A 14,362-nucleotide genomic window follows, 5' to 3' on the forward strand; every position below is an offset into this window, starting at 1 on the left:
ACATTTGTTTTGCATCATCGCACTGAGAAAGCAGAGCGTGAGAATAGCTATTACTGCTGGATCATATTATAAATATTTTGCTTAAAGTACGTTCCTTTCTGCAGCGCTCTCTTTCTCTCTTAGGAGCTTCCCTGTTCTTATGTCTCTGCTGGGACCCAGCTTTCCCCAGAGAGGGTCACAGTTGTTCTGGCTGCCTGGCCTGGCTGAGACTGATGTTACAGAGGAGACAAAGCCAGCTGGGTTATCCCCTGTTGGCTTTGTGTCTGGGGTCAGTGTGGCTGCTGAGTGAAGGCAAGGGGCCATGCTTTCTTCCTCCTTACTCCTGAGCTGCTCTGCAGCAACCCTCAGTGAAGGCAAGGATGCGTGTGGAGTTGGTGCTGGGTGCAGGCAGAGGTGATCATGTTCTCTGAGCCCTATCAGACCCCATGTTGAGGAGCTGGGGACAAAGACATCCAGCAGGGAAAGGGGAAAATGCACAACACTGCTTTCACGTGGCAAGGTGTTAGTCATGCCTTACTTCATCAGAAGAGCTTCATTACACAGTTGCAGGTGGCTGGCTCAGTGCCCAGGGAATAGCTGGGGACCTGGTCTCTGCATGCCCAGCAAATCCCAACATCCCTTGGCTCCTGAGCTGCTGCAGGGGCCAGCAGCCCTTCAACACTGCAAAGCAAAGTGCACCAGAGAGCAACAAGGACCCTGGATTAGTGTCTGGCAGCATAAAACTGTCCTGTATAGCTAAAACAACATCACTATAGTGATGGGGACATGCATATGTCTTCTTCTTCCCTCCCCTTGAAACGTCATTCGAACTCTCAGGCACCCACCAGAGAGAGTCTGATGGCTTGTGTGTGTTTGTGTGTGTTCTGCCCTGTCCTCTCCTTCCAAAACCAGTTTCATTGTTTGCTGTGGAAGAAAGGCATTGCGTTTTGGGTTGCTTTTCTTTTCCTCCTTTTTTTCCTTTTTTTTTCTCCCCTTGTTTAAGGTGGTGGTAAATAAGTTAATGGGGCAAGCGGGTAGGGAGGCAGGTTTGAAAAATTACAGCTGGGAGAAAGTGAGTGTAATTGGCTTTGGCAGCCAAAATGGTTTTATGCTGCCAGACACTAAACCTAGTTCTATGCATTAGACCTTGGCTTTAATTTCCTCACGCTGATATCGGGAACTGGGCTGCATTTGTCTTTCCTTCCTAATAGGCAGGGATGTTAATGCTGACAGGGTTACTGCTGTCGGCAGCCTGGGCCCTCTCCCCCCTCCCAGGGGTGCTGGCCGCGTCCGAACGGGAGGATTATTAGAAGGGGGAACGAGAGATTGTTTATAAATTTGCGGAAATGGAGGAATGCAGAGGCCCCAGCCTGGTCTCCTTTGTCCACAGAAGCACGCCCAAGCGCACGTCACGCGCGGAGCCGTGCGCATGGGGCTGCCGGGGGGCGCGGGGGGAGCCGGGGCCGCCAGCGCCAGGGTCTAACACTGCACTGGGAACCTTCTCCCCATGTTTCTCTCCTCGCCCGCGGCTCCAACAGTGGCTCACGAGCACCTGAAGGAACGAGGCCTCTTCGGGCTGCCCCCGCCACCACCGGGAGCCAACCCTGCTGACTACTACCACCAAATGACGCTGATGGCCGGCCACCCAAACCCCTACGGGGACCTCCTCATGCAGGGCGGGGGAGCAGCCAGCACAGCCCACCTCCACGATTACCTCAGCCCTGTCGATGGTGAGTAGCAGCTTGGGTTTTTCCTGGCATGGCTGAAATTTTGGGATAGGTGAATGGGACTGCCTTCCAGGTGGAGGTTGTTGAATGTGGTCACTCTGCCCTGCTGGAACCTTGGGGTGCCTCGCTATTTTTTTGGCTTAAAAGGTCACCTCCTTCCATAGATACATATATATAAAATATACATAAACTAAAATAGGTATGTTCTGCTCTCATAGGGAGGATGGTATGGCTGCAGCATGGGTAGGAGATGGGCTGGTCTAGCAAGCTGGGCATTGCTGCTGTCCTGCTGCATTGACCATGGGTGACCAGAGCGTGCCTGGGGATGGGCTGCATGTCTAGCTCCCCATCCCACCCTGTGTTTTGCCTGCTTGGTGTCTGGGGTGAAGTTGGGCCATGTACATGCAAAGCTCTGCTAGGCACAGTGAACGTTCTATGTTGGTTAGGACCTCTCAGGTCCACAAGGAGAGAAAATATCTGAATGGGGAGACACAGTGGAAAGAATAAAACAGTACTTCGAGCAAGGAAATTAAATAAAGCAGGAATGTGGTATTTGTGATAGCCTTGTGTGTTATAAACTCAGAAAACTGTCTCTCCTGGCTACATGAAGAAGAAACAGAGTCATGTTAGGCACTGTAGTGCTGAGTCACCCATGTGGCCTGTCTGCTGCCCTGGGAAGAGTCTGTCTGGAAGCATATATGAGGTCCAAATGATTTTTAGAGCTGTTAGAAACGTCTTTCACTTCATGCTACATCTTGCAAGAACTGGGTTGTACAGATATTAAAGAGGGCAGTGTGAGGATTATTTCTGCTGCAAGAAGGAGAAATCTCAGCTCAACTTTCAGATTCAGCATCTGTTTCCTGGGATGTCTTCCGATTTGCCTGTGGACCATTACAAGTTTTGGAGTGGGGATCTGCATCATTTCATTACCGCTTCAAAGTTTCTGTTGTTGAGCTTTTAAGATGAAAGACTTCGTGGTCTTTCTGCTTCATAGAGTGACTGGTTTAGAATGATAAAAGCTGTTCTGGCTTTTCAGTGATGGGAGTTTACAGATACTTCTAATGGAAAAACAGTTTCTCATCTGTGGCTGCTGTGGAAGTTTTACCTGAACAGTCATTTTGTGCTGCCAATTCCTAGATTAATTTGGAACCTGGATCCCAGTCAGATAGAGCACAAGCTCCTTGGTATCATCCTGCCCTCTAACACCCAAAATATATCTCAGGCTTCACTGCTGCAAAGCAGCTGGTCAGTGAGACTGCTCTGTATTCTCTCCCAAGGGTTAATGCCTGTGGTTATAGCAGATGGGTGCAAACAAGCCCTGCCAAGTTCTCCTCGGGCTCATGAACAAGACTCCTTCCTCCTCCTTGCCTCCTTATTAGTCCATCTCTGACCAGCAGTGCCTCACTGAAGTGCCAGATAAACAACCAGTGAGGGAAGCAAACACGACTGTTTTCATGGTGATACAGGCTGGCTCCCAGCACACCAAAATGCTCATCCCGTGGTTTGCTGAAGATCAGTCTTTATCTGAGGTACTGAGATACTCCCCTTGGCAGAAGACTCTCATACTGTTTGCCTTCTCCTGAAAACAGCTCTATGGTGAATGATGTATCAAAGGTCTCAGTTTCCTGCAGCCAAGCTCATAACCATGATTCACTGCAGAGCCAGGGCTCACCAAGAATTTGTTATGACCTTTGTGAAAAGCTTTGTTGGTGGTTAACTGGAAAGCCTTTTCTGGGCCTTCACGTGGGTTCTGTGTGAGATGGAAACTTTCAAACATTATGAGAATGTGGCACTGCTTTTTAAGAATGTGTAAAGGAGCACCAGTCCAGTACCAGTCCATGTGCCTGGGTTTATCCATCACCCAGAGAAAAGAGAGAATTGTACATTATTAAAGCAGAGAGTAAAATGGATGGCTCTGAAATGCTCGATGAGGAGACAGTGTCTCCTTCTCTTTTTAGAAAGTTATTTCAAAAATTTAAATCAGCAGGGCCTAAGTAAATAGTTGAACAGATAATTTAATAAAGCATCCTCTTATGGTGTTTTTCTGAGACAAGAATATCAGTAGCATGCATAAACCCCCAGTGAGTCATCACCTCACTGCATCTGTCATTCAGAGAGCCCTTTTCTTCCCAGCCTGGGAACATAGAAACTTTACAAGAATTATTTGCTGAAAATGCAGGTAGCTCTTGTTAAACCACATGCAGCACCATCATTCATCTGTGATAACACTGGCACCTGCAAAAGGAAAAGCAGGAGATAAGCATATATTAAATCTGGCCTATTCAGTGTCACATCACTTCCAAACAACTGCAGGTTGGTCCTTGGGAGCTGTGGACACTGGCTATGGTGGTTCTTCCACAGACACATACCTGTGTCTTTCTGGTTCCTGTAATTGCATTTCTCAGAGAATTTCTGAGTGCCTTCATGTTTTTTTCAGTGTTCTTCACTCCATCATGTCTAAGGTCAGGAAAAGTAATAGGATATGAATGTCAGCTGGAGTTTGTTGGTGACATCCCTGTGCCAGGTCTGATGAGTGTTCACATGGTGACTGAGCTGGGCCGCCCAGAGCTGCATCTCTGCTGGGTTTTCAGTGTACAGCTAGAAGATGAAGCAGTGACCAGATTTAAGTTTTACGTACCAGATTGTTGTGGTGTTCAGACCAGTCCCAGTGGAGACTAAACAACCATTCAGTTGCTTCTCCTGTTCCACTTCTTCATACAAACAAGGACTCAAAATCCAAGAGTCTAATTTGAATCTAGGCTTAATCCCATTTTCTGGAAAGCCTATACTTTTAAATCAAAAGTTAATCACTTTCCAATGTCATAGCATTGCTGATGGGGTACATTTGAGACTGTCTACAGGTTCTATTCAGCAGACCAAAACAATCTTTTGTATTTCTTTTGTAGAAGTAATACTACATAGTGGATTATTCCAGGTGACAGAGTGGTTGTGCAAGAGCATCCCTGAGGCAGGAAAAACTGGTGGGAAACACAATGACCCTGGAGATGGCTACCACTTTCATGTTTAGTACTTGCAGCTGCTTTTTCCCTTAGGCACAGGGCTTCCTGTGATTACCCTCAGCCCTTCAGGAGGAGACATTTTCTCTCAAGAGGAGTCCATCCACACTGACTTGATGCTGCTGCTGTTATAGCCCTGTACACCAGCAGATCTCAAAGTGCTGCACAAGCAAAGCCATTTCATCACTGGAGCCCACGAAGAAAAAGGAGACCAGTGAGTGGAGTAGGAGCAGCTTTAGGAACAAGATCCAGATCTTGAAATAATGCCAGGATGGAAATTAGAGATCATCTTTAGGTCCATCACTTTGCAGAGCTTTGAGAGTGTGATTGGGTTGTATAGATGTGTTTGTGCAACAGTTACCAATAGCAGGGATGACCCTGCAATGCTGTCCATTTTGTCCAGTTCTGGAGCTAGAGGGGGGATCCCTACCCTGTGTTTTGCTGCCTGGTGCCACAAATGGTGTCACAAATGTCTTGATTCACAATCAGCAGTTTATGTGGTAAAAGGCTTTGTTGAGTGCAGCATAGCCAACAGGCCAGCAGCTGGCACACTTGCCTGGGATGTGGGCAAATCACAAAGCAGGACTTTATTTCCCCAAATCAAACAGTGATTCAGCTTCACCAGCTTCCTTCAGTCAGTGTTGTTGGAGCCTTTCTCCTTGAAGGAAATTATTTAATAGCCAGCAGGGTAAGGAGCAGGGCTGGCAGTGCAGCTGGGTGGTGACTGCAGGCCCGTGGCTGGGAGAGGTGAGCTCGGGACTCTCTCCAGCAGGAGAGAGCAACTGTGGAGCAGCTGCTCCATCAGGACAAAAGCAGAGAGCCGAGCCTCATGGGGACCTAGGAAGGAAGTGCTTCCCCTGGGGCTGGAGGCACAGCAGCCCTGGTTTGCAGGCTGGATGTGCTGGATCACAGATGACTTCCCAACCAAGCCAGCTGTTGGCTACTCTGGGCAGACGGCGCGCCCTGTAGTCGCTTCCTTAAAAACTCTCAAAGACTTCTTTTTTTTTGGTTGTTTTCTTTGTCCCAGCATAGAATGGAAACTTGCTGAAATCTCAGAAAAGGTTCAGAGAATGGGAAACAATTTCCCACCCATTTCTAGCCAGCAGTGCTGTTTTCCTCCCCAGAAAAATATGTGCAGAAGAGAGAAAAAGTCCCAGAGCACCCCATAAGTGCTGTGTCTGGAATCCTGCTGCACTCTGGTTTCTAAAGAATTCAATTTACATATGCAAGTTGAGTCGACTAAACAGTTACCTTGTGGATTGGGAGTAGAAGAATGCAGCCTTGTCTTTCAGCTAGGATTTGAGGGAAGCATTAGTATTCCTTGAACTGCAAAGTTGATCGGCCTATGGAGAGAAGAAAGAAGGGTCCCAGGGCACTGTCTGGTGCCAGAACAAATGTCCAGCATCTGCTGCAGTCTAAAAAAGAGGTGTGTTGCCTCTGCAGAAGGAGAGAGGGGAATAAGGAACTGGTTACACAAAGAGTGTTTGTAGTTTATTGCTGCTTATCAGTTATGGGACCATCCTGTGTTTTTATGGGACCCTTGGTTTTAATTTGATTATGGGAATGGGGGGGATATTTCTGTACACTTTGGATGGAGTTTTCTTGGTGAATGGTGAGGAAGGGGGACCATTTTGATAACACACTATTTATCCTGGGGCTTGGCCAGGGGATGGAGGGGAAGCAGTGGCTCTGGCCAGATTTCAGTGAGGCGGGAGGGGAGCAGGCAGGGTGTGAGCCATCTGCAGCCCATGTGCCTCACAGGCTCGTCTGTTAGGGAGCAGATACCCCTGAGTGCTGTCATGACACAGCAGCATGTTTGTCTGTAAAGGGTTGCCTGAAATTTCCTTACCCTGGAGGAGCCTCAGAGGAGCTCCCACCTGGTGTTTCCTTTCAGGAGGGCTTTGCTGCCACTATCCCTAGTGTGACATAAGGTCTGAATTCTTGCTCCAGAAGAAAACATCTCTTGTAGAATCCCTCTGATAGCCCACGGCCGCATAAGTGGTCAGAGCAGGATACCTCTGCTCCCACCTCCCAGACGAAGTTGGGATCTGATCCTGCTCTTGGGCCCTGGGATCAGGCACCACAGTTGGTCCACAAGCTGCCACATGTAAGAGTTGACCATTTGGTTATCACTGGCCTGTTGTGGATTAATTTAAATTTGGGAGAAGTATCCCAGTTTCTGAGCAATTTGTGGATGTGATAATTCATAGGCATCGCAGGAAAGTGCCAAGAATGCTGTTTCCTTCTAGCAAAGAAATCTGGACTTTCCTCCCAGCTCTAAGCTGTCTGGGGAACTTCCCCCAACATATTTTCCAACCATCAAAAAATTCTTTAAACTAATCCTGTTCATTTTGAAAGGGGAGAGGAGAGAGGAGTGTTAGTGATAAATGTTCCCAAAGCTTTCCATCTGTGTGTCTGAAAAATGGAACCCGCCTTTAGTTACTTCTCTGGGCACAGTCCCTGCTGAACAGTTGTGTGTGGCTTTTCTTTTGGAACAACACTGGACCTCAGGAAGCAGAGGACTTGGCTTATGTGCCCCAGTGGCTGTCAGTCAGCCCGTGTTGAACCCCTTCCTATGTACAGCCACACAAATGCTGACCACTGCTGCTGCCTGCTGCCATTTAACATTCCTGCTCCATGTCCTCAGATCAGAAGATTCAGGTCAGGCAAACTTTATTATTTAGAACAATCCCAGTGTTGTTAATCTGCTTTTGAATAACAATTTTTAAAATGTTCTCTCTTCCTAAATGCACTAGTGAGCATTTCTTCATGTGCCTAAACTCCTTTTTTGTTTCCCAGACGATTCTCTTCTCAGGCACCTTGGGCAGGCTGTCATTAAGAAGAGAGGAATTGTTCATCCATAGCACGATTTTAGGTCACAGCTTTCTGTGGAGGCCTGCAAGACCTGAGAGGCTTTCGTGTAAAGCATGAGCCCAACCTATTGGATCTGCTATCAAACATTTCAGACAGCCCACAGTACTTGCAGGATCTAAATTAGACTGGACACTAACACAATGCATATTACTGGTTTTGGGCTGGAGATTTCCCAGGAGAGCTTGATAATCTGACAGCTTTCCATGGAGTTTTACATGGGGAAAAATGGCATACCTGTGTGCAGCAGGGAGGAGTGCCCACATCGTCTGCACTGCTAAAACCCAGGTTTCTGTTGGACATCAGGTCTTCTTCCCTCTGCAAATTAATGGGGACCAATGGCTGATCCAGCACCGTGAGCATAAATCATGTGAAGGAAGAGCGAGAAATGAGTACAAGGCTTTTCTTTCTATTTAGTAATTTATCAAGGGAAGTGGCACATTAATAAACAGATCTCCCTTGAGATGTGGGAGTAACAGAGATAAATATGACTGTCAAATCTGGCCTGCTTCCTTCTGTTAGAGAAGGAGGAGACTGTGGGAATGCAAATGCAGGAAACAATATCTATATCTGGAAATACGCATATTATTTGTAGGACAGAAATCCTGACAACTCATCTGAGATGGGGCCCCATCGCACTTGGTGCAGTTTGTACAGAATAAAATACAATCCCTGTCTAAAGGAGCTCATCTAAATAGATGACACTGGGAAATAGGGACACAGAAAGAAGCAGCAACTTGCTCAAAGAGGTGTGGCTGAAGAGGACTGGGAAGAGCACCCAGGTCTTTCCAGGTTGTGGTGCATGTGTTGAATCAAGATTCCTTATGGCCAGAGGACCATTAAGGATGGCCAGAGGATCTAGGCCCAAGCAACTTTCATGTTGTTTGGTTCCAGGCTCTGGCAGGGCTCAGATTTCAGGAACCAGATGTGAAGTTTGGGAAGTCTCCATTTCACCCTTTCAGGCCAGCCTTTGCTGAGGCTAGTTCATTTGCACAATGAATGGTTTGATCACACCAGGAGGACCCATCTTACCTCCTTCTACATCCCAGTCAGCCTCTCACCTACCAGCACTGTCATCAGGACAGAAAATTCATGCTCTTACAAAGTGCCAGGCTTGTATTTGGTGATATGCATCCAAAATCGGTGCCTTCAGACAGCTAGAGGAAAATGGCTCATACTGCCTGTCTAGGCAGTTCAGTGTTTTATTCACAGTGTTTAATAGGATAAACCCATAGGATGCTTTCTGGAGAGACCACCACTGCAAAAGTCAGGTGGTGATACATTGCTGTGCTCATCAAGGGAAGGAACTGGAGTAGCTGAGCCCTCCTGCATCCCTGGGTGGATGGCAGGGATTACCAGCCAGGACCCATTGCCAAGTGCTATATTTCATCCTTAGATATTTTTTTTTTTAATACACAAGCCAAACACTGCTTGCTTTGGAGGGATGAGTCATTCCAGGCAGGGTTTGGATGTGGTACCCTGGTACTGAAGAAAGTTGTGATTTGGCCCATCTGCAACTCCCATCCACGCCACCCCAGAGATCTGCAGGTGGGTCAGACCTCGGCAGAGTTTCCTTTGGGTGAAGTCAGTAGTTCCAGTTAGCGGTACTGAAACACTGAGAGATGCCAGACTTTTACAGTATTAACCCATCATGTATTGCAGATCCATAAATGGGCCTGGCAGGGTTGGAAATTACTTCATGCCTGAATGATTGACAATTGCTAATAGGGTCCAGGCACTGGCAGGTCCCCTTAGAGCGGGAGAGCTTGAACTTTGTGCCTGAGCTGCCAAATTGGTTTTCTTAAAACTCTTAATTTACTTTCAGGGTTTCTGGAGCCTCGCCTCCTTCATTAATTGGTTGGTCAGCATTGTGCTCATGCTCCTTTGGTTTCTGTTCCCCCCGTGCACAGGCACACACTCACCATTTGCAATGGGCACCCAGCTTGGATGTGCAGCTCCCCTGGCCTGCTGCTCCTGACACCAAGTCAACAGGCAGGGCTGCACTCATGGAAACCTTGCTGGCCTTCTCCCTTTTAAGTTAATTTAGTGCCCATGGAAGGGGGTGATGGACAGGATTCTGTTTCCCCTGAGGACAGCAAAGCAAGCAGGCATTCATGGCGCTGCTGACCCCTGTGATTCAGCGCCCAGAAGAGGGGAAACCTCCCATCAAAGGGCACTGGGTCCCTGCGCTGCTCCTGGGGCCTGAACACCCCGCAGCAGTCATGAGTGCAGCAATTCTCAGCACTTCCAGCCTGCCTGCAGGAAGGGAGCAGCCCACAGGTCTTGTCTGACAAAGCCTCTCTTTCCTGCAGTGTCCCGGTTTTCGAGCCCGCGGGTGACTCCGAGATTAAGCCGGAAACGAGCCCTGTCTATCTCCCCGCTCTCTGATGCCAGCATTGATCTCCAGACAATGATCAGGACCTCCCCAAACTCTCTTGTGGCATATATCAACAACTCCAGAAGCAGCTCAGCAGCGAGTGGCTCCTATGGCCATTTATCTGCCGGGACAATCAGGTAAAGCTCTGGGATCCGCTCCATTCAGCTGAGGAACCACCCGCACGAAAGAAGAGATGATCCTCCTGCAAGGGAGAGCTTCCCTTCCTTGCAGCCTCTGCTTTTGTGCATCAGGGCTGTGTAGCATAGTAAATCAAAGCCCCCCATCTGGTTTTGCATGTGGAAGGGTATTTTGTGGCATTTGGGGTCGGGTTTCTTTGGCTGGATTGGGGTTATTGGCTACCACGTTTCCAGTAATTACAGTATGATCATGCGTCCCTGCAAGCAGAAACAGATAATAAATTTGTCTTAAAAAATGCTCATTGTGAGCAGTTTGGTTAAGAAACACTCTGATTTAAGAGATTGCCCCAAAGTACTCTCCAAATTGCTGGCCCACATTCTTAGAAAAAATGTTGCCTGGGTGGATAGAAGAGCCTAATTCTAAAAGCATATTTAAACCAAATCTAAACCCTTGAGTAAAGTTTTGTTCAAATCTTAATTAAAAAGCACTTACATTAGGCAGCTAGCTGACTGTTGTCAATCCCTACTGTGATTGCTTCACCCAAGTTTCACAATGTTATTATTCTTTTTGTTACTTAACTGTCAAAAATGTTAGATCTAATTAACACTGATATTGCAAAGCAAAGGGTTACAAAGATTATGCATGCTTAAAGCTTGTGGGGGAAAACAGAGATGTTTTTATTAATAAGTGTAGCAGTAATTATGTAAGTCACTTTATCCAGCAGCATAATTTAGAAATTGACTGTAAAATCAAACATAAGACTGACATAAACAAATTGCAACTTCTTATCTGGCAATCACATTTTTTCTAGCCTTTTTACCTGTTGTCATTAGCTGCACATACCTGTGGCATCTCAACTTACACTCAAATATTAAGAGTACTATCTGGTATTTTTAACAAATCAGTAGAGTCCAGGGACTGACCTAATGGTCAACTTTCAGCCTCCAAGGGAATAATCAATTAATAATAAAGAATTTGAACTGCTTCTCGGTGTTCTAAAAATATATTCTAAATGTCAGGATTTGTAAAATGGGTAACATATATAGCAGCATAACTGCCAGAAATTTGGTATGAAAAGACTTTTTGTTGTTATTTTAACAGCATCTTAAAGGCAGGAATGAAATACTCTCTCCAAAAGCAAAATTGGTTATTAAGCGTGTTTCTAATTATGGCCCTATTCTCTGAACACTCACACCTTGGCCAGTTTCTGTGGTGAAAATACCATGAGGGTAAAGGTTTAGGGCAGCCACTTCTTGAAGGTGGCAAATAATCAATTTTTGGGCTGTCTATGCTTCGTGCATCACTCATCTTGAGTTACTACAGAGCATCTCCTGTGCTTCTCCTTCTCTGCCCAGTGGACTTGCTCCTGGGAGTGAACCCCTTTTTTCCAAGAGCAGAGTTTTGTTTTTACTGCTCCCCACTGCTGCATCCTGTCTCAGACCTGTTGCCCCAGTCATTGCCCAAGCAGCCAGGGGGAGTGGTGTTCCTGGTCACTGCTGACCTAGATTGGAGATGAACCAGTGACCTACATAGGAAGGGTGACATGCTTCAGCAGTCCCCTGAGCCAGCACTCCCCTCACCTGAATGCAGAGTAAATTGCATGGTTTTGGACTATGTTAAGTGGATACTTATTCATCCCCTGCTGTAATCTGTGCCAGGTGAGCCAGGTGATGCTTGTTTTTCATATCCAGGTTAGCATAAGCCCAAAGCTGCAAGTTTGCAAAAGAGGTCTGCCTGGGAAAACTCAGGAGCCTTAGGGGCAGCAAAGCCAGATTTACCCAAGTTCTATCCTCTTAAGGACTCCCAAGGGATTTTGTTGTGGTTTTTTTTTTACATAGAAAGCAAGGAAATCATGATCAGTCTAATGCTTGGATCAAAATGATTCACAAGTTTGCTGAGGTACGTTTAAGTCAAATGTAGTAAAGTAGGCAGTCAAGCTTATCCTGGCATTGAAGGCATCTATCTGGGCATTGCAGCCTGGTTCCTGGAGTCTCCAAGAAGCCAAACTTGAATCAGTGACTGGCTAATATGATAAATATTGTTGAAAATAACTCCTCATCATTTCTCTTTCTCTTTCTCCTGTTGCTGCAGTCCGGCATTCAGCTTCCCCCACCCGCTTAACCCCGTGACGTACCAGCAGATCCTGACCCAGCAAAGAGGCCTGAGCTCAGCCTTTGGACACACTCCTCCCCTGATCCAGCCATCCCCAACCTTCCCCTCCCGGCAGCACATGGCAGTCATCTCCGTGAACCCATCACCAGCACAGAGCAGCAGCAACAGCAACTGCATCTCTGACTCCAGCCAGGTAGGGACAGCCATCCTGCATGGCACATGTGGAAGTGGAGGCACCTTCTCTGTGGGAGGTGAGCTTCCCTTCATGGTGGTTGTGGGAGTTTTAGCAGTTCTCTTTTTTACTCACACTGTGCCTTTATGTTGCTTTTCTTTTTTCTGGCAAGTGTTTCTGAATTAGTCACAGACAAATTTTGCACCCATCTCCCTTCCTTGCGCCTACCCTTACAGAAACCAAAGGCCTTGGTCCATCAAAGTATTGAACACAATATGCAAGGTCATCCCAGGCAGGAAATCTCCTTGAACATGCTATGTCCTATGAAATTGAGGAACATCAGTTGCTGTAGTGTTTTGCAAAAAAGACACCTGTGAACCAAGCTTCTTGTTGGGACCTTCACCAATCCCTCCTTCCTTTTTTGTACTGATGTGAACCATGATGATGGTCCTAATCTTTAATGTGTAAGTGCATGCTGTGTAGGACCTCTTCATATTTTACTTGCTGTTCTTCTTTTTCAGTAGGTTTTCTCTCAATGTGTCCCTGATGTCAATTTTTACTGCTAAATTTTGCAAAACCAAGGGCCAGATTTTGAAAACTAGGAATGAGATCCCACACTTTAAATGCATCCTTACTAATACTTGTGAGCAAACAAGCACATATATGTGTGCACAAGGCCTCCACATGCACTGGGGTCAGTGAATATGCCTAGCACATTCTTAATCATTTTTCTTTCTACTTACATTCCTTCCAAGTCTAAATTGCAGTTACTTTTCTCCCCGAAGACTTACTTCAGCATATGTCACACCCATTTCAAATCGTTGTTTTAGTAGTATCATACTGAACTTTTCAGACTAGTTTATTGTTTTAGGGTTTCTCATGGCTGCTGCACTGCAAACTCTGTTTGTTATTGCAGGTTATTTGATTGATTGGTTTTGTTTTCTCCTTACAAAACTGGCTACCAAAATAATGTGGCTGGAAGAGTTCTGCCTCTGTTCAAAAATTTGCAGGCCCAATCTTGAGCAATTAGCAAGAGTATTTAAAATGTTAATGTTCCAATTTTATGCACATACAATGGGATGTTTTTTGTCCTGAAGTTGTTCTTATTTTTTAAGAGCTTAGCAAATTACACACATAGTCTTTCATTGACACAGCATGCCAGAGCCCTCACATGTAACCAGAGCCCCCTGCTTCCCCCAGGAATTCATTTTCTCAGCAAATCATTTTGTCACATTGAGAAATAAAGCTGGCTTGGGTGGGGGTTGTATAAGGATTTGATAGCTATGCCATGGACTGAAACAGAGCAGGAGTGGTGAGGCCAAGCTCACCAGCGAGCCTGAAGCTGAGGCTGCCCTTGGTTCTTCCCTCTCTCCCATCCCTCTGTCTTGCACAAACCCTCATGAGCTGGTTTTCATATGAACCCCAGGCCAATCCTGCTGTCCCCTGCCACTCCTGAAGCTCAGCCTTGACTGATTTTAAAGTTAGTTTCCAATGAGGAAGTGGGCCACTGTCTGTGTGTCATCCCAAACCCCAGTGCCATTTCTTGCCTGGTTTTCTTTCCTAGAGCAAGCAGAGCAGTGAGTCGGCCGTGAGCAGCACCGTCAATCCAGTAATTAACAAACGCAGCAAAGTCAAGACTGAAGTTGAGGGCTTGCCCCCAGTGTCCCCAAACACACAGGTAACCTCCCTCCTGTGAGCCATGTTGTGGGGTTGAGGCAGCAAGCTGCTGGGTCTCATCTTTGGGAATGATCCTCTTGGCATCTTTTGTTGTAGCTGGGAGCAAGGCAGCAAAATCTGCCAGGCAGGCAGGTGTCTCTTGGAGCACAAAGCCCAGGAAGGGATGGGGCAGAGCTGCAGTGACTGAGTGAAGCATTCCATGGGTACGTGGGACTCTGCTTGCTGTTGCTGTGCTTGGATAGGAAAAAAGAGAGAGCAAATATATCAAGTGTAATAATGTAAAAATGATGTC

General features: G+C 46.6%; 1 protein-coding gene across 1 annotated transcript in view; it reads left to right on the plus strand.

The window, feature by feature from the left end:
- GLI2 (GLI family zinc finger 2) overlaps window positions 1-14,362 on the plus strand; it is a 187,633-nt gene that overhangs the window by 148,569 nt on the left and 24,702 nt on the right. The window contains exons 5-8 of the mRNA XM_058028387.1: window positions 1,518-1,709; window positions 9,907-10,108; window positions 12,201-12,414; window positions 13,958-14,071. Of these exons, the coding sequence (XP_057884370.1) occupies window positions 1,518-1,709; window positions 9,907-10,108; window positions 12,201-12,414; window positions 13,958-14,071 (722 nt within the window). The remainder of the gene's footprint in view (window positions 1-1,517; window positions 1,710-9,906; window positions 10,109-12,200; window positions 12,415-13,957; window positions 14,072-14,362) is intronic.

The sequence above is a fragment of the Melospiza georgiana genome, chromosome 7 (assembly GCF_028018845.1).
Source record: "Melospiza georgiana isolate bMelGeo1 chromosome 7, bMelGeo1.pri, whole genome shotgun sequence".
NCBI classification, from domain to species: Eukaryota; Metazoa; Chordata; class Aves; order Passeriformes; family Passerellidae; genus Melospiza; species Melospiza georgiana.